General features: G+C 50.3%; 2 protein-coding genes across 15 annotated transcripts in view; one reads left to right on the top strand and one right to left on the bottom strand.

Moving 5' to 3' along the window:
* Positions 1 to 1,230: 1,230 nt before the first annotated feature.
* CCT8L2 (chaperonin containing TCP1 subunit 8 like 2) lies at positions 1,231 to 2,895 on the bottom strand. The gene is given in 3 exon segments (XM_047095000.1): positions 1,231 to 1,602; positions 1,604 to 1,992; positions 1,995 to 2,895. Coding segments are annotated over 3 exon segments (1,662 nt in total).
* An 8,811-nt stretch (positions 2,896 to 11,706) lies between these two features.
* KMT2C (lysine methyltransferase 2C) overlaps positions 11,707 to 19,938 on the top strand; it is a 286,322-nt gene continuing 278,090 nt past the window's right edge. For 11 of the 14 annotated variants that reach the window (XM_047096370.1, XM_047096378.1, XM_047096374.1 and 8 more), the window contains exons 1-4: positions 11,985 to 12,075; positions 12,426 to 12,584; positions 12,983 to 13,148; positions 13,427 to 13,938. In XM_047096370.1, coding sequence (XP_046952326.1) covers positions 13,745 to 13,938 — 194 coding nt within the window. In that variant the 5' untranslated portion in view covers positions 11,985 to 12,075; positions 12,426 to 12,584; positions 12,983 to 13,148; positions 13,427 to 13,744. Of the gene's footprint in view, positions 12,076 to 12,425; positions 12,585 to 12,982; positions 13,149 to 13,426; positions 13,939 to 19,938 lie in introns of all 14 variants that reach the window. The other 3 variants (XM_047096384.1, XM_047096376.1, XM_047096375.1) reach the window with 1 other exon arrangement.

The following is a 19,938-nucleotide window of genomic DNA, read 5'->3' as shown; positions in this document are numbered from 1 at the left end:
AAAAAATTTGCTATTTCTATCATCGTCCCTGTTACGGGGTTTGAGGCTGTGAGAACAACATAGAACTTGACAAGGGCCGGGGAGAAATATGAAAGCGCTTAGTTACAGTCACTAGAATATAGCGACGGAGACAAAACAAGGGAAGACACATCGAGGATGTCTTGTGTATCTTAAATGAGAAACAACGAGGATAGTTCTGTACATGTCCATGTTCCATTTCGTGCGCTGACAGCTTTTCAGGATTTCACTTCTTCCAAGTCTTAAGGAACCTTTGCGCGTTTGTTTTGCTTCGTTGAGGCTAATATGCCCAGTAGAAGACATTTGTTTCTTGAGTTCTTGAGTCTGGATTTTTTCCAGATGTTTCAAGCTCCCCGCCCCCCCCCCCCCCACCCCATGATGGTAAGAGATTGCAGCTTCCCATGACCTACACTTTGTCCCTAGGTTCTGCTTTTCTCCCAGAGGCAGGATAACTTGGACGGTGTAAGTAGAAAAGGCTTTGGGTGACGTGTGCTGCTCTGCTCCCAGCTCTGCTCAAACTCCCTCTTCAGCGCCCAGGGGTATCCCACCTTAGTCCTAGCCCTCCTGGGAACATGCTGCCGGCAGGTGTTCCCCAGGTCTCCCCTCCTCACAGCCTCAGTGCAGTTCTGAGGGACGTGTTCCTTTGTTATCTGTGCCAAGAATTTATTTTACTTTATTTCTGCCTGCCGGCTCATTTTCCTTTCCCCTCCTCCTCCTCCACCCCTTTGCCTTAACAGAACACCCCCTTCTCTTCCCAAATAATCACAACGGGAATGCGCAGCCGCTCCTGTGAGCTCGAACTGCGGTCTAGATGGCTAACGTGACATCTAGACAGAAATTGACATATATGAGGCTATTGTGGGGGGATAACTCCAACAGTTGGGAAGAGATTCCTGCACTTTTTTTTTTTTTTTTTTGCATCCCCAAAGCCAAGGTACTCCATTGAAAAACATTTTTAATACAAGTAAATCCTGCTCTTATTGGAGGAAAGGAACAGAATATGATGGAGAGAAACAGGAAATGAAAAAAGCCAAGAGTCTGAAAGGACATAAATCAACGAAAAGGACTTTTATCTTATAGTCCTTTATGTTGTTTTCATCTGAAGAAACGGACTCTAACAGTACAAAACACGGAGGGAATAAAACACGGCAAACATCCATTTCGGGGGTGACTGTGCCTTCCTTGGCCATCCCCATTTTATTGAGGATGTTACTACTCAGTCGTTCCAAGGAGCTGATCTTTTACAGGAAACAGGCATCCCTTGGCCTTCTTGGGGACAGGATTCGAGTCCCGTTGATACGTGGCGCTTTGCTTGGCCACCACAATTTCGTCTACGCTCACGAGCTGCAGTGTCACATCAGCTACGGCCCGGAGTCCTCGGGCTTTGGCTGTCAGGGTGTCCCACACCTCTTCCTGGGCCACGTTTATTATCCCTTCGACCCCCACTCCTACTAGGAAGTTGCCAGCCTGGTGAGCTCTGTTCATTTCTGCCATCACTTGGGAGACGGCTAAGCCTGCGTTCTCTGCCAAGGTTTCAGGAAGAGACCGAAGGGCCTGTGCAAATGCCAGGAAGGCAGGACCATTAAGGCCCTTCCAGTTGGCTTCCTTTTTCTGAGAGCATTTTCGCCAGAGCCATCTCCGTGGCCCCAGCTCCCGGAAGCAGCCTGGGATCCTGGCACAGCTGGAAGTAGGCATCGATGCCACGGTAGGCGGCCTGCTCCGCGCCCTGCAGCCCCTGGGCTGTGGCCCCCCTGAGGACCAAGGTAACGGCAGGGGTGCCCGGACATTCCCACTCAAACACCACGGCCAAACCTTCCCCCAGCTCCTGCTGGTAGACCCTCCGGCACTTCCCTGGCTTCGGGGGAGGAAGCAGGTGACACATCAAAGGTGTGCCCAGCACCTCACTCAAGGAAACCATATCCCTCCGGGACCTGGCTCGAATCACCATGATGCTGTGCTTGTCAGCCCGCGTCGGGCATTCTCATCGATGTCCCCCCATGCCACCGCCACGTTAATGCACGCGCTGGCCAGCTGGGCCACCTGCTTTTCTACCAACCGCTCACTTCGTTTCCTGAACGCGGCCAGGTCAGCGGGGCCGGGGAGCCGGGCCGTGGCCGGTGCATTTGGACTGGCGGGACCAAAGCCGCAAACGAAGAGAGCCACTCTGGCGCCGCCGGGCACCGCGGTCACCTGCCCGCAGGGCTCGGCGCACAAGGCCAGCCCCGGGAGCAGGCGCGAGTCCTCCAGCCTCCCCCCTCGCAGGGTGCACACGCCCACGCGCTCGCGTCGGAAGCCGCCGTCCGGCTCCTTGGTGGCCCAGCACGCGTGGGCCGCCAGCTTGGTCAAGCAGTCGGCCCGGGACACGGCGTGGGTGTTCACCACCGAGTAGAGGGCCCCAAACGGGTCCTCCAGAGGCCCCAGGGGGCGGACGGCCAGGGAGGGCAGCAGGGCCAGGGTCTCCGCGGCGGCCGCGGCGTAGGCCTCGCGCAGCTGGGAGCGGGCCAGGCCGGCGCGCAGCAGGTGCTCGGCCTGCAGGAGCAGCGCTTCCGCCAGCAGGACCACGAAGGCCGCGCCGTCGCCGCTGCTCTCCGCCTGCGTGTGGGCCGCCTCGCGCAGGAGCCGCGCCGCGGGGTGCTCCAGCTCCAGCGCGCGCAGGATGGCCGCGGCGTAGCCCGTCAGCACGGTGGTTCCTCTGGCGGTGACCAGGAGCTTCTGCCGGCCGTGGGGGCCGTAGCAAGGCCGGATGACCCTGGCCAGGGTCTGCGCCGCCGGCAAGCTGCGGAGCAGGTGCCTCCCCTGCGCCCGCGGGCTCCCGGCGCGCCGCCTCGGCCCCGGCCGCTCCGGCAGCCGGGCCCCCGCCGCGGTCCTGCTGGCCATCGGCCGCCGAGCCGGGCCGCGGGGACGCTCCGGGAAGCCGATCTCGGACACCTCTCGAGGGGGTGGGGGTGGGGGTGGGGGGTGGGGGGGGGGAAAGGAGCCGGAGGCCCGTCCGCCGGTGCGCGGGGAAGCAGGCGCGCCACGGTCAGGTGCGGCGACGGTCGGCGCAGAGCTCAGCCCTCAACCACTCCCCCAGCTTGATCTGCGAGGCGGCTCCCCACGTCTGACGTGTGGCAGCCGAAGCGGGTGTTACCCTGATGGAGTCACAGAGTGGCACGGGGCACCCGGGGCAGAGAATGAGGTCACAGAAGGATGCCTCGAGTTTGGGAGGCCCCGGGGGCAGGCGGGAGTCAGACCAGGCCACCCGGCAGAGGAGGGACTCCCGGACGCGCCAGGGCCCAGGGCTTCGTTGGAACTTTGGAGGCGGCGGAGGGGAGAGCAGGTGAAAATCCCCACCCACTTCCAATTCCAGACGGAGCTGGGGCTCCTGTGAGGTTTGTTGCAGGCTTCGAGAGGGAAACAGTGTTTCGCTTCGCTTCGCTTCCTTGTGCCGGACCGTGTAACACTAGCTCGGTTTTTCTGTCCGCCTCTGCCTCTGCGGCCACCTTATCCCTCTGTGCCGTCCGGCAGGTTCCTAACGGTGTCTACGGTCTGTCTTTCAGGTGGCAGGTGTGTGATGTCCTCCTTCCCATGATAATGATGTCACCGAGCTGGCAAAGGCGGGTCAACACGAGGGAGGCAAAGACGCTGACAACCTACAGGCAAACTGGGGAAATGTTTGCAGCGGAGTGAAAGTGACCAGCCTCCCAGAGGCGAGGAAGGTAGAATATTGCAGGGGGCGAATGTAAGGCGCCCCCCCCCCCACCTGACCCTCAGCCCTTAGAATTGCAGTTCCTCCCTGCCATTACCTCTCTTTCTCTTGCTCCCTCACTCCCTCCTTTCCTCAAATGGAGCCTGCTGGGATAATGCTTGCACCCTTTTCGGTTTAATAAATATTTATCGAGGGGCACCTGGGTGGCTCAGTCGGTTGAGCGTCTGACTCTTGATATTGGCTCAGGTCATGATCCCAGGGTTGTTAGATCGAGCCCCGCGTCGGGCTCTGTGCTGAGCAGGGAGCCTGTGTGGAATTCTCTCTCTCTCCTCTCTCTCTCTCTCTCTCTCTCTCTCTCTCTCTCTCTCTCCCCCCCTCCCACTTTCTGTCTCTGTCTCTCTCTCAAAATAATTAAAAAATAAATGTTTAGTGAGCACCCAGTGTGTTCAGTGGAATGCGAACTCTAAGGGACAGGATCATGGACACCCAGGGAGGGGAAGAGATTTGCACCAAAGGAACACAACTTCCATAGGCATTAGGCGGAGCAGCAGCTGGAAGTGATGACGATGAAGATTATTAAGATTAGGGGAAAGAGAATCATTCCATTCACTTTCACTGGGAAAACCCCTTTTAAGTTTATTTAATAGCAACTCCCCCCAAGGGGAGGAAAAATAGAACTCTGAACCCGATTATACCAGTCAGGAGTCATGATTGTTTGGTAGGCACCGTTTTAATATGTTTCCACAGACAAGATGATAGCAAGAAAGAAAAGGAAAAAAAATATCAGCGAAAGTGAAATGTAATTAAGGCTAAGATAGAGATAATTTTGGAGAAAAAAACCTTTTTCTTTGAAAAACAACTTGCTTGCTTTTGTAAAAATAATAGCTATTCATTATAAAAGTTAAAAAGAAAAAATACAAAGAAAGTGTCAATTCCAGCCCAGAGATTGCTTTTATTTTATTATTTTATGTTATTTTAGTTTAGTTTAGTTTATTGAGAGAGCGTGAGCTGAGGAGAGGGGCAGAGGGAGAGAGAGAATCTTAAGTAGGCTCCACGCAGAGCCCGACTCGGAGCTCGATCCCACCACCCTGGGATCATGACCTAAGCCAAGATCAAGAGTTGGACGCTCGACCGTCTGAGCCACCCAGGCGCCCCCATTGTTTGCATTTTGATGAACATTATTACTTTGCACATAGATTTATATATAGATTGTTGTGGATTTATACAGTTTTCCGTAAATGGATTGTATGGCACATATTATATATGTTATTCTGTAATCATTTCTCCCTCAACATTATCTTCGCTGGTAGAAATGTTTCTAAGCAGATATTATGTTTTCTGAAGACTGTGGACAACTATTTTGACCTCTTTTGATTTCGGAGGCTCTTTTAGAAACAGGTGTGAACCTCCATGCCCAGGCTTCAGAAAGCCAAGAACACTGAGAAGAATGACACTAACAAATGTTGGACAGAGGGGCAAAGAGGGGCAAAGATGACCGCCTGTTTCTTTATAGAAATGTAAAATGTAACCATCAGCATAAACTGTAGCAAGGTAGGCATATTTACATTGTTTATAAAGATACAGTTTCTTTTTAAAAAGTAAACCCTCCTGGTGTGTGTGGGGGTGGGGAATAAACACGCTTGCAAAGGATCATCTTAGCTCTTTTTCTGACACTTAACATATATTTTCCCATTTATTTCACTTATTCCACAACTGTTTATTGAGCTGCTGCGAAATCATAGAGATAAAAGATGTATAAGGCAGACAGTTGTAGCCATCCGCACCTGGCATAGGGTGGGTTCCAAAACAGCTAGGGTGGGATACATTCCAGGCCCTGAGATCCTTGCGGGGGGGGGGGGGGGGGGGGGGGAGCACAGGTGTTGTAGAAACATCCATGGGGACACACAGTCATTGTCAGGGGGAGGGTGGTGGTCAGGGATGGAAGTGAAGTCTAAAGAAGCAGGAATTGGCCACATGACAGAGGAAGGGGCTTGGGACAATCTAATGACGTCTGACAAAGGTGGCTCTGAAGGCTGGAGCACCCAGTAAGGAGGAAGGGGGAGGAGGGGGGGAGGGGATGGCTGGAGGGTGGCAGGCTTAGGGGGCCACACAGAGAAATTTAGACTTCATCCCGAAGGGTGATGGGTGGGACTCTTGAGTTCCATTTCCACTAGAAAGTGAGGATCTCATCATTGTCTTCGATCTTGATTTATTTTACTTTTCAAAAATGTGTATTTATTTTGAGGGGGGGAGGGGCAGAGAGAGAGAGGGAGAGAGAGAGAATCCCAAGCAGGCCCCTAGCTGTCCGTGCAAGAGTTCGACGCCTAACCGACTGAGACACCCAGGTGCCACCATAGTCTTTGGCCTTTAATACAGGCCCCAAATGGTACATGTTGGGCTGACATTTTTTGGCCCATGTTTACACTGATCAAACTAACCAAGGAACTACTAAGTCATAATTTTACTGTTTACTTTGTAGGCCCTGTTATTGTTAAATTCACTTTGATTTTATTTATCCTACAAATAGATTGATTCGATGTAAAATAAACGTGAATATTTTGTGCCAAGAAAAGTTTGCATGCAGTTAACCTATTATGTAAACTTTTTTCTTTTTTCTTAATGTTTATTTTTGAGAGAGAGAGAGAGAGAGAGGGAGAGAGGGAGGGAGAGGAGAGACAGAGATAGGACGAACAGGGGAGAGGTAGACGGAGGGAGACAGAGCATGAACGGGGGAGGGGCAGAGAGAGAGGGAGACACAGAATCCGAAACAGGCTCCAGGCTCTGAGCCATCAGCCCAGAGCCCGACGCGGGGCTCGAACTCACGGACCGCGAGATCGTGACCTGGCTGAAGTTGGACGCTTAACCGACTGCGCCACCCAGGCACCCCTATATAAACTTTTCTAACCATATATATATGAATCTGCTAAACGGGGAGACACCAATGTAGGCTGCTTGGTAGTTCCGTTGGGTTAACTATTGTCCCCCCAACATTCATATCCTTCCCCAAACCTCAGAATGTGACCTTATCTGGAATAAGATTGTTGCAGATGCGGTCAATTAACGGGAGGTCATACTGTTGTAGGCTGGACTCTTACTCCAACACGACTGGTATCCTTACAAGAAGAGACACATACACAGAGAACACTATGTGAGGGCACAGAGATGCAGAGAAGATGGCCATTGGAGTCATGTACCTACAGCCAAGGTCCCCAAGGATCATGGACAACCACTGGAAGCTGAGAGGCAGGGAACGATCAAATTCTTCCCTAAAGCCTACCGCAAGGAGCCAGCCCCGCCAACACCTTGACTTTGGTCTTCGAGCTACCAGGGCTGTGAGAAAATAAATTTCTGTCATTTTCAGCATTTGTTGTGGCGACGTTAGGAAATTAATGCAAACTACTCATGTAGTCTTGTATTATCAGTAAAGGAGAGGAACCTAAGAGTGTGTGTGTGTGGGGGGGGGGGGGTGCGTGTGTAGGGGCTGGGGTAGGGTCTCTAGGAGTTTATAACACTTGCTGGCAGAGTGCTTTTGTATCCTAAATAGACACAGCTGTCTGCTGCCGCCTCCACCTCTGCCCTCCCCCCAAACCCCCAGATGCATTTCTATTAAAAATATGGTCTTGGGGGCGCCTGGGTGGCGCAGTCGGTTAAGCGTCCGACTTCAGCCAGGTCACGATCCCGCGGCCCGTGAGTTCGAGCCCCGCGTCGGGCTCTGGGCTGATGGCTCGGAGCCTGGAGCCTGTTTCCGATTCTGTGTCTCCCTCTCTCTCTGCCCCTCCCCCGTTCATGCTGTGTGTGTCTCTCTCTGTCCCAAAAAAAATAAATAAACGTTGAAAAAAAAATTAAAAAAAAAATATGGTCTTGTACACAATGGATGTAAATATTTAATCTTCCTGTTTGTATGTTTTCCCATGTTTATTTTTCAGTTGCCTGCCTGCCCTTTTTGTGTTTATCTTGTTAAGTACTGACAGGCTTAAAATATAGACCCCTAGAGGGCAAGATTCATATCTATACGGAGTGTGCTGCAGAACATACACTCATGCCTCATACTCTTCTGCACAAATTATTTTTGACGGTGAGTGTTCTGTTTAATTACTTCTCGGTTTCTTCCTTAATTTTTCTGTCTACCGGGTACATGGTAGGCATTACTGAAATAACTCGTTGTAAAGCAATTAGAATTTTCAAAGCTAAAAACACACTATGGACTAAATATGTACTAATTTTTAGGAATTGAAATTCTTAATTTATTTTTAATTTTTATTTTATTTTTTTTTCAACGTTTATTTATTTTTGGGACAGAGAGAGACAGAGCATGAACGGGGGAGGGGCAGAGAGAGAGGGAGACACAGAATCGGAAACAGGCTCCAGGCTCCGAGCCATCAGCCCAGAGCCCGACGCGGGGCTCGAACTCACGGACCGCGAGATCGTGACCCGGCTGAAGTTGGACGCTCAACCGACTGCGCCACCCAGGCGCCCCTATTTTTAATTTTTAAAGTAATCTCTACACCCAACATCGGGCTCCACTCACAACCCCTAGATTAAGAGTTGCATGCTTGACCCACTGAGCCAGCCATGTGCCCCTGAAGTTCTTTTAAAAACCTTTTTTTTTTTTTTTTACTGAAAAAGGACACAAAATGCTAGCCTATGACTGCACCTTTTTAAAGTATAAGTTTAACAGCAAACATGTGAAGACAAAGATTGTAAGATCTAGAATTGAAGTTTTCAGTGTTCCTTCTACAATTATAAAAGTTTGGTTCCTAAAAAACCCTGAGGAATTTAAGACTTTACGGGAAAACAAAAGGAGAGTCCATTAATTAGTAGTGAGCCTACGGGAGAGTCTTATAAATATTTTACACTCATCAAAACAAGCAAAAACAGACAAACTCTAAATAAAGACCATATCAATGACATTTATAGGACTCCAATTAGTAAGAATGGCTACTGTACTGTGAATTTTTATTTACCATCACTTGTTTGCTAGACCCTTTGAGGCTCTTATCTTGCTCTGTTTCCTGAGATGTTGCTTTTTCTTTGGTGTAGATAGCAATCCTCAACCCCCAAACCACATGCTAAATATTTAATACACATTTCTTATTATACTGCATGTGCTCTAAAAGATTCAACTATTATAGAAAAATGTAATATAGAAAGTGAAAGTCCCTCGTAATCTACCCCTTCAGAGATGATCGCTGCTAACACTTTGGTGCACATTGACCATGTTTTTAGAAATGGCTACATGTATACTTATTAAAAGTAGATTTTGTTTGTTTGTTTGCTTTGGTGCTTTCAGACACCCTGTGCCTTTCTGACTTTATAATCTGAGTAACTTCAGCTACGTGACTCCTGGGTTTTTTTTGCCACTGCGGTCTCAGAGCTCCAAAATTTGGATCGGAGACATGGAAACACCTTTGGAAAACCTTTATGTGAAACAGGTATTTTTTTTTGTATCCTTCCTGTGCATCCTGAGTTATATTTTATTTGGTCTGCCCATGATAACTTCGGGCCAACAGCCTGCTGTCCTTTAAAAACAGATTCCAAGTGCTTGCCTCACAATAGCTGAAGGAATGGAGATTTAAGGCTGGGCTTAGTATCCTTCATCTTTTCTTTCTAGAAGCATCACTGCACAGACCTCTGTTTCTTCCCTTTTCATTCATTCTACTCCCTTTTCTGTTCTCAGTCCCCTGTTTCCTTTTAAAACTTCTGTCCAGCAGGAGTGACTTGTCCTCTGCACCCTGACACTTAAATTATCCTGACATATAATTTTGTGCGTATGAGACAGTTGGAAGTGACGGCTCTAATTTCCGTAATGAACACAGGTAAACATGTGGATCGATAATCCAATTTTTGAAAGTGTACTTTCCTTAAAGTGTAATGTGCCGGGGGAAAAAATGCCAGAGAACGAATGAGCGCTGAAAAAACTTTAAATGTTCCACTTCATAAATTCATCATTAGGCATATACATGTTGTGTTTCTATTTATAAGTCAGACGCTTTTAATTTATAGTCTGCATTTACCCACTCAGCTTCTCCCCAACCTCAGAATTCCCGTGGCTGTATATTTAGTAAACTCGAACAAACCGGCAAGGATTAAACCCTGCAGGCATTCAAATGACTATCTTATTATAGTCCTCATTTCAGCCATTTCGAAACAAAACAAAACACCTGCCTGTAGTCAGAATACGCTTTGGAAATCGAGCCGCGTACACTTTGCCCAAACAGGAAGCACGATTCAAAGTTTACGCTCTGGCTATTGGGAGAAATGGAAGCGAACGAGAGCTGGGAAGCCAGAACACGCAGCGTTAGGCTTCCACCGAGTCGTGAGGACGGAAGGGAATCCTAATGGGAAAGTGCCTAGTGTGTCCGGCCTAGAGGCGATGCTCCCGAAGTGATCGCTCGTCCCAAGCCGTCTGCCAAGGCTTCACAGGTCCTGAATTCTCCCCCCGTTCACGTGTGCTGATCGACGGTGAATGGCAAGGAGAGCACAGAGGAGTTGCCGCCCCATCCGAAGAAAAAGTCCCGAAGCCCGCATTTGCCACTCTGCTTTCCGAGAAAGCGCTCGTCTCCCATTGCTAATTCTAGCCCCGTTTCCCCTTGACCCTGTAAACGCGTCGGGAGCTGGCCCAGAAACCCTCCGATTTGCGCGCATCGCAACACGCTGCACGCTGCACTCAAGTTGTGGGGTTTTCACTGGTGTGTTGTGGTGCCTTTTTGCGCGTCTTGTGCCTCAAAATGTCAGCGTTCTTTTTGTCTGACAGCTCGGTAAGCCCTCTCTGGCCCATTTCTTACATGACGTTATAATAACGAAACTCTCCCTGGAATTGGATCACAGCGAAGTTGCACTGCCTCCCCGGCCCGCGGGAGCCGGGGCAGCGCCGGCGGGCTCCGTCCCTCCGGCCGCGGGGCGGGTGGGCGGCGGGGCGGCGCGCCGGGGGGCCGTGCGGGCTTAGCGGCCGCCGGCTCGCGGCCGGGCTCGGGCGCAGTCGGAGCGCCGCCTCGGGCCGCGCATTCCCTGGACCCCGATCCCGGATCGCCGCCTCCGCAGCTTGGCGCTCTCCCCGAGCCGGAGCCGGAGCCGGAGCCGGAGCCGGAGTCGCGGCGCAGCCCCGGCCGCCGCGTCAGAGGAGGCGGGGCGGGAGAGGGGAGAGGGGAGGGGGGAGGGGGGAGGGGGGAGGGGGGGAAGACGGGGAGGAGGGAGGAGGGAGGAGAGCCCGGCAGGGGGAGGGGGGGATACGGGGGAGGGGCGGTGAGGTCAGCGGCGGCGGCGCGTCCGCGGGCAGCGCATGCGCGGAGCGAGCCCTGTGAGTGGCAGCGGCGGCGCGCGGGGGGCGGCGGGGCCGAGGAGTGGGGGAGGGGGCGGGGGCGTCGCGGCGGCCGTGTGTGGGCGAGACGGCGGCGAGTTTGAGAGGTCTGTGGTGCGGGGCGCCCGGGGGAGACCCGGCGCGGCCCTCGCGCGACGGCCACGGTCGTGTGTGTGTGTCTGTGTGTGGTACACGCACACCCGCAAAACTTCCTCCTCCCCGGCCCGGGAGGGCGGGCGCTGAGGGGCCGGCGCTCGCGCAGCCCGGAACCCACAACAACAACTGGAGCAGCTGTCAAAACTTCGCCGCCGCCGCCGCCGCCGCCGCCCGGCCTGACGCGGCCCGCGCGGGGGAGGGGCGGCCGGCGGGGCCGCGACCCCCCGCCCGCCGCTGCCCGCGGGCCCGCCGCTCCCCGCGCCGCGGCCCCTTTCTCCTCCCGCCGCGGGCGCTGGGGGAGGGGCGCGGGCGCAGCCCCGGCCGGCGCCCCCCGCGCCCCCTCAGTCGCCCCGCCCCGGCCGGCGCCCGCCCCGCACCCGCCCGCCCGCACCGCCCGGCCCCCGCCCGCGCCCCGCCCGCCGCCGCCGCCGCCCGCACCTCCCGCCCGGCCGGCCGGCCCCTCCCTCCCTCCCGCCCGCGCCCCGCCCGCCGCCCGCCGCCCCCCGCCCCCCGCCCGGCCCCTGCGCGCCGAGGTGCGCGCGCCCGCGCGTATGTGTGTGAGTGCGTGTCCTGCTCGCTCCATGTTGCCGCCTCTCCCGGTACCTGCTGCTGCTCCCGGGGCTGCGGGAAATGCGAGAGGCTGAGCCGGGGAGGAGGAACCCGAGCAGCAGCGGCGGCGGCGGCCGCGGCGGCGGCGGCGGGAGGAGCCCCCCAGGAGGAGGACCGGGATCCATGTGTCTTTCCTGGTGACTAGGATGTCGTCGGAGGAGGACAAGAGCGCGGAGCAGCCGCAGCCGCCGCCACCACCCCCCGAGGAGCCCGGAGCCCCGGCCCCGAGCCCCGCAGCCGCAGACAAAAGACCTCGGGGCCGGCCTCGCAAAGATGGCGCTTCCCCTTTCCAGAGAGCCAGAAAGAAGTAAGTTGAGTGTGAGGGAGCCAGGCCGGGAGCCAGCCGCGGCGCCGGGCCGGAGCTGTCACCGGCGCGCCCGGCCCCCCTGCCCCCGCGCGCCCCCGGCCGCCCCCGCGGGGTGGGGGTGGGGCCCGCCGGCCGCGCGGCTCCCGGCCCCCGGGGCGCCCGCCCGCCCCGCGCCCCGCGCCCCCTCGGCGGCCTCCGGGCCGGGCCTCCCGCGGGCGCCCCGCACCGCACTCCGCCCAGCGGGGCCCCGACGGCTCGCGCCGCCGCCGCCGCCGCCGCACTTTACTTTGGAGTTTGGCCCTCGCGCCGGCTGTTCGCGGGGCTGCTGTTTCTGGAGAAATTTCTCGTAGATTCTTCCCGGCCTAGCCGGGTCGTCGGACAGACGCACGGCGAGGCGCACGCAGGTCGTCCGCGCACCGGCGCCTTGTCAACTACAAAGCGGTCCCGCCGCGGGACACTCGCGGAGCTGTCAAAACGCCGCGGCCAGGTGGTCTCGCCGCCCGCCCGGGGTGTGTGTGTGTGTGGGGGGGGGAGGTGGGGGGACGGGGACGCGGTGGGGGGCGGGGGGTGGGGAGGAGCCGCCGGCCTTTGTGAGCCGGCCGCCCCCGGAACTTTTCTGGCTCCCGGAGCCGGGTTTGGAGCCCGAGGGGTCTGTTCGGAAGTCGGGGGACTTCTTCCTCTCCCCTCCCCCACCCCGACCCGCACGGCCGCGGCAGGCAGGCGCGGCGGCCGCAAGTTTGGAAACCGAGCCGGGCCGGGCGCTCGGGGCCGAGACCGGGGAGCCCGCTGACTCCGCGGGAGCCCGCCCCGCGCGGGGGCCCCACTCCCCCCCGAGCCCCTGCGGGGTTGGGCACGGCTGTCGCTTGTCGCGGAGCACGCTGGCAGCGCTAGACTCGTCCTTTCACAGAATGGCCATTCGGCAACTTTCGCCTGGAAACCGGGAAACCCGTGGCAGCGAGTCGCGCGGCTGCGGTGGCTCCCGAGGGTGCAGGACCGGCGGCGGCCGTCCGAAGTTGGGGAGTGGCGTGGAGTGCTTACTCATGTCGTTGGAGGACCGTGTCGGGGAGCTGTTGGTAGGGGAAGGGCGCGCTGGGGCGCGGGGACAGCCGCGGGTTTCTGTTGTTGTTGTTGATGATGTTGTTGTTGTTGTTGTTGGGGCGCGTTCGCCTGGTCGGAGCAGGGGCACGTTGGGTGATAGGCGGTGAAGACGGCGGTGTGCACCGGGGCGGAGCGGGGCCGGCGTGTGGCAGAGCCCTGGAGCCCAGGCTGGCCCTTCTCCTCCGTGCCGTGCTGTCCTTGGACTGTGAGGATGGTTCAGGCCCTTTAGCGTGCCTCCATGTTTTATTTCCAGCTCTTACCTAGCTGTGACACATCCCGAGACGGGCGAGTACAGGATGCATACGTGGTGGCGTTAGCGTCTTTGTGCTACAAAGTTGGGGTTTGCGGGGCCACCGGCATTGCAGTGAAATGTCTGCTGGAAATGGCCAGGGCCGTTCCCCCATCAGCTGGAATTCGGAGAGGGAGTGGACTTCCAAGGAACTTCACACTTTGTCGCTTTTTTGTATCCTTTAAAGCAATGCATATAAAGCCATGCTAGGGTTTTAACTTAATAGCTTCCCATTTTGACTATTTCTTGGTTCCTTTCCAAATATTAATTTGGGATTATTGTATGTTTTCTCTTTGCTTTCAGGTTCCTCTTCTAGTTACAGTAGACCTATCTGTGCTGTCACGCCCCTCACCATGCACACGCAAGTGTGTGCACGGGCACAAACACACACAAACACACACATGCACATGCAGTTCCCCTGAGATGGAAATGAGTTCATCTGTGTTAGGGCAGCCCCTGTGTGCACCGGAAGAAAGGTTGGTTTAGGGTATTACCACTTTATTATTTTAGTTTTTATCTCGTTTTAAAATCTCATCTTATGAATGAAAAAAAAAAAAGGTAGCCCTTGGAAAAACCTAAAAATTTCTACAGAACGGTGCTAATATAACAGTATGAAAACATCCACGCTTTGGAAGACGTTTAATACAACTCTGAGTCTTAAGAGAGTTTTAGCTTTCTCTTTTGGATTTGAACACTGGGGCAGCATTCCTTGTATGAAATTTAGTGGTAACTTTGATGGTTCCAAGCTTTTCAGTGAATTTTTAAAAAATTAGGTGTGTTTTTGGAAGGGAATGGAATTTACAGTTGTTTGAGAAACCTGTAAGTGGAAACTACTGTGTGAACTGGAAAGCAAAGAGGAGGGTTTTCAGTTGTGGGTCTCTGTACGTATTTGGGTGCATGCAGAAAAGACCCTGTAGTCAGTTGGGTATTGAAGATCCTAAAAGTGAAACTGAGGTATGACAAATGTAAGTTAGGTTTGTAAATGCTAAAATTACCTGGAATTGCAAATAATTGTCTAAGTCATGAAAATTTTTTTTTGGGGGGGGATGCAAAGGAGATAAAAGTTTTTAAATTGTCCACGTTATCGGTCTGTATGGTTGCTAAGTGGGTTGTTTTATGCTAGAGAAGATGTCTTATGACACTATTTATTAAAAGTGGATTTGCATATTTGTCTTTGGATTTCAAAAAAAGAGGGTAACCAGGCACTGCTAATTACACTTTGAGTTTGGATTTTTGAATTTTTGATAATTAGATAAGTGAACTTAAGCATTTTCTTGTTTTGTACTGTTAGATGAGTTTTGCTTTATCGTATTTAAAAAGCAAAGGCTATGTAGTGGCTAATTTTAATTAGCTATTGTTATCTTAAAATTATTTACTAAAATCAAGAATTTTGAGCTGAAGCAATTGATCTTAGGTCAGAGTTTGAAAAGTAGATACATAAATAAGGATTTCCTGTTGTATGAATGTGAAGTGGAACAGTGAAATTTACATTTATTAAAAGTTCTCCTTAGCAGTAAGGACTGTTTAATCGGTTATTTGGAGTAGCGTGTGATCTTTGTAGGAGGTCCAGGTCTTTCCACCAGTGAACAAGCTCCTGCTATAGAGGAAGCATCTACTCGAGGTCTAATTGTTTTTGTATGAATGTTTAGGAAACTTCTCCCAAAGGTTTGATTTTATTTTTTCTTCTTTAGAATATACGTTGACATTTCTAAACTGGGAAGACAAGGAATCATTCTACCATATATATGTTTTTTATGAAGTCAACAAAGTTAACGTTAGGGATGGGGTGGGTGTGGGTGTGGGGGTGGTGCGGAAGCAGGTGGTGGGGATAGGATTTCTGAGGCACTATCCTTGACCCTTTTTGAAAAAACTCTTTATATTCCGAACCGCTTTCTTTTCAGAGGGCAATTACTGTTATTAGAAAGCCACCTTGAGCCTTATTCTTGTAGAAAATTGGGCACAACCAGTGATGCTGTACAAGAGATGGCAAAAAAATGATTGTGCTGCAGATGACTGTTGCTGTTTCATATTTGAGAGGCCCCTCCCCCAACAAAATTTCTCATTTCCATAGCTGTGAACTTGAAATAAGTAATAAAAAAAAGGTGTAGTGCATTGTAGTATGTGCAGTTTCATAAAACAACTCTATATAGTCGAAAGATACCGCGTCTTCTTTTCATGCTTTGTGAGATAACGCACATTGGTAATCTGTATGGTAGAAATTCTTTTTCTTATTTTTCAAGCAGGTAGATACATGGAAAGTTTGGCAATTACTGGTTTCTGGCACTTGATAGTGATTGTACTTGAAAAGCTGTTCCAGGAATGGCAGCCTCTCCTCACCTGTTAGGCGGTTGCTCTCCAGCCTGACCTCACTGTAGTTTGCTCTTGTCCTGATGGTCTTATTCGTGGAATCTCTAGTGTTTAAGAAGATGTTGGGTCTCAGATACAATTTTACGTTCAGTAGGTTTGTTACTAACATGTAACCTTGATAAACATGGATTTCCATGTAAATTTAAAGTGTCACGATAGTTAATTTTCCTATTCTGAAAATAGTGACTTAATACATTTTCTTACTATCTCAGTTAATTCTACCATGCCAGATTTGTAGTCGGTTTGCCGGGTGACCAGACACACCGCTCTACCCTTGGCCTCTCCCCCACCTTTTTGCAAAACTTCACGGTATTCCCCAGGCCGGGATCAGATTTCCTTTGAGCAGATATTGATTGTCCAGTCTTGTATCCTTAAGCCACTTGCAGATATGACTGAGGAGTTCCATGAAACCTCCTTTCCAAAATGAAAATGGTCAGTTTTTACTTACAGATAATTAAAAAAAAATTCTGCAATGTTTTTTAAATTTACTTGTTATTTTTAATACAATTTATTGTCAAATTGGCTTACATACACCACCCAGTGCTCATCCCAACAAGTGCCCTCCTCAATGCCCATTGCCCATTTTCCCCTCTCCCCCACCCCCCATTTTTTTTTTTTTAATTTATTTTTGAGAATGACACAGAGCACGAGTGGGGGAAGGGCAGAGAGAGGGAGACACGGAATCCCGAAGCAGGTTCCAGGCTCTGTGCTGATAGCGCAGAGCCCAACGCGGGGCTTGAACTCTTGAACTACCGGTGAGATCATGACCTGAGCTGAAGTCGGGTGCTTAATGGACTGAGCCACCCAGGCGCCCCAGTTATAGATAATATTAAATGCTCTGTGTGCACTTCCCTGGTGGGGGAGTGTGAGATATCTTGGGTAAGATTTGGTAACAGTTTTTAATCCATGAGATGTTTGGATTGAATGTAATTTTTAGCTGATATAGAATAAACTTACCAGTTTGTGTATGTGTATGTTTCCCTTTCTTTTTTTCTTTGTTGTTCTGGCCATCTTTTAATTTCAATAAGCTGATTAGTCTCTTCTTTCTCTTTTTAAAAATTGTCTTTATCATGTTTGTGCCACAGTGTCTATTTTCAGAACTTCTTGGCAGTATGAGTTGCAAAAGTTATGGAGTGAAATAGGGACGATTTCTTTTTCTTTTCTGTCTCTCTCTCTCTCTCTCTCTTTTTTTTTTTGTGATGGCCTGCATATAAATATATGCTTGTGGTTAGTGTGAGAAATTACTGGAAAGACCAATACTGAATTTATAATTGGAAGTGTCAGTCTCTCTATTTGCAGAGTTTGAAAGTCTTAAGAACATAAGAGAGACAGGAATGACACAGCTCTTTTTGAATTTTCTCTAGAAAAAAACCTCATTTTATAAAAGATGGGAAAATTGACTTCGGTTTTGCTGTTAGTTTTGTGTTAGCAGTAACTATGTATGATACACAAATGCTGAAATTGTCTAAGAAGTTCAGAGAATCCTCTTCTGTAACTTTTTAGATCTTTCATTTTGGCACATGTTATTCAAAGAGCACGTTAAGTGTTAAATGTACGTTGGGATACACAGTCAACTTTGGAAGAAGGCTCGCGAAGATTTGGAGGAAGCAATACTTGAGTTAGACCTTGAAAGATCGATAGGGTTTAGCCAAGCACAGTAAGAAAGTTAGAGAATGTTCTGGGGTAGCACCCTGAGTAAAACTGTTGAGGCAGGAAGCGTAAAATGTGTTTTCTTGGTGGAGTGTGACTAGAACAGAGGTTTGATGTGGGAGTTGGGGCCATGCCACGATGGTCCTTGAATGCCAGGCTAATGAGTTTGGGCTTTGTAGTCCGGGGGTTATAAACTGTTTACAGGGATCAGGTAGGTAATTTAAATGATTGCATGCAGCTTGTAAGATCCTGAATGACAGCTGACATAACTTAAGGTCTTGAGTTGGGGAAAAAATGGTGAGTAAAAATAGCTTGAAGGCTTCTAGGAGTCTATACCTTGGTTGGGTGCAACTGATAGACAATTCTGGCTGATGGTTGCCATGTGAGACTTTGGCGTGTCGTTTCTAGATACTCTGGTTTCAACAGAGACTGGAAACTTGGAATTTTATGTGAAATCTCTGGATTTTTAAGTATCTTCAATTAAGATCTCCAACACTATTTGGGACTACATCTTGTGGGTTAGGTTTAATCTGTGGACTGCCTGTGGGTTACAGGTCTTCAGACTCTGCTTTATGCCCAGGTTGTTTTATTTTTTTAATTAAAGTTTTAAAAGCAGATATTTGTAGTCTTCTGGAGGATAGGAGTATTAAATTGCTTTGTATTCTGTGTGTGTGTTCTATGGTTCAATGTAGGTAGGTACTCTAATACTTGGTGGTTTGATGGCAACTATTTTACGAAAGCCACCTTGGTAATAGTATGAAGAGAGGACTTACCTGGCGGCAGAGATTAACAGGCTTTTGCAATAGTCATGGTGTGAGGTGGTCAAGACAGACGGTCTACTGTTGGTAATATGGATAGAAAGGAAGAGAGATTTTAGTCAGTGCAGAGGGGAGTTTTGAAGTTTCTGGCATTACATGTCTAGGGGATAGAAATGTCTGGGAGTGTTTGGGGGTGTAGCATTAGAGCTTAGGAGCTCGATTAGGATAGGTGATTAAAGATGTGACTTCCTTGAAATCACTGAGAATATGGACAGTGTGTGCAGTATAGTAAAAGAATTAGGTGCTTACTTATCCTAGGAGTTGGGGGGGGGTGGGAAGGGACCAAGAAAGCCCATAAAAATGAGAAAGGAAATCAGAAGATATTCCTACAAATGGGCAAGTATGTATGTGCAAAGATGCTCATGGCAGCAGAGAAAAGTAGAAAACTAGTAGAAATTGGCTACAGAAAAATACTCATCGATGGACCACCATGTAGTTTTTATCAGGACAGAGAACCGGGCCTATGGGTACCAAGCTGGGAGAATGTCTACGATACATATATTGACTTAAGGAAAAATTTTCTAAAAGTTGCAAAGCAGTAAGTGTAGTATTAACTCTACTTTGTAAAAAGCATGCAATCCCAAAATGTGCATGTATTTTGTGTATAGAAAATTATTTGGAAGAATATGTAACATTAATACCTCTGGGGAGTGTATACTTTTGTATGTACATTATGCAGTTTTTAAAAAGCCAGTAATTTGAAACCATAATCTTTTTTTTTTATGTTTATTTTTTTGAGAGAGGGAGAGCGCTAGCGTGAGTGGGGAGGGGCAGAGAGAGGGAGACAGAACCTGAAGCAGGCTCTAAGGCTCAAACTCGTGAGCTGTGAGATCATGACCTGAGCTGAAGTCGGACAGTTAACCAACTGATCCACCCAGGCGCCCCTTGAAACCATGATCTTGTTTTACAAATGAGAAAACCAAGTTCCGGGGACTTCACAGATTCTGGCACCAAGATTGTTGGAATTCAGATTCGGTTCCCCTACTTACTAACTGTTTGATGTTGGGAAGTTAACTGAACTTTTTCTGCCTCGGTTGCCTCGTCTGCAAAGTAGACACACTAGCACACTTAGGTTAGGATTGCTGTGAATTTATATATGTGTAGAACTTAGAACAGCATCTGGCACAAACTAAGTGCTGTTAAGAAGTGCTATTATAGGAATTTGCTAGTATTTGTTATTGCCACTATCATCAATTATCATCAATCTGCCTGATATCATAGAACTTGTTAGTGATATGCCTATGATGAGATGCCAAACTCGCTCTAAAAATGTCATGGCATAAAATAATGTAGTAGTTATTGGGGGTGGGGACGATAAAGATTTCCTTTCTGTACAGCTGTCCCTAATAAAGACAAAAAGAAGAAAGATAAAAAAGCTAGGTCAGCAGAAATCTCTATAGAATGTTTCTTACTATGAGTAACACGTGAAGACCAGCAAAATCTGTATATATAGCACTGTTACTACAAAACCATTAAAAATTTTTCATTATCCAAGACTTGTGAATGTGGTCGCAGTGCTCTTTTTATGTTAGAACTCTGCCGACTCTGTTTATATTAGTAGGTCTTCCTAAATGAGACTTCCTATCGGGTGGTTTTAAAATGATTTGCTGTGTCTTCAGTAGTGAATGTTCATAGTGGAAG

The sequence above is a fragment of the Lynx rufus genome, unplaced genomic scaffold (assembly GCF_022079265.1).
Source record: "Lynx rufus isolate CCGP_SWC_20201006 ecotype Redwood Valley unplaced genomic scaffold, mLynRuf1.p SCAF_4, whole genome shotgun sequence".
NCBI lineage: Eukaryota > Metazoa > Chordata > Mammalia > Carnivora > Felidae > Lynx > Lynx rufus.
This window is presented reverse-complemented; position numbering and strand designations above follow the sequence as displayed.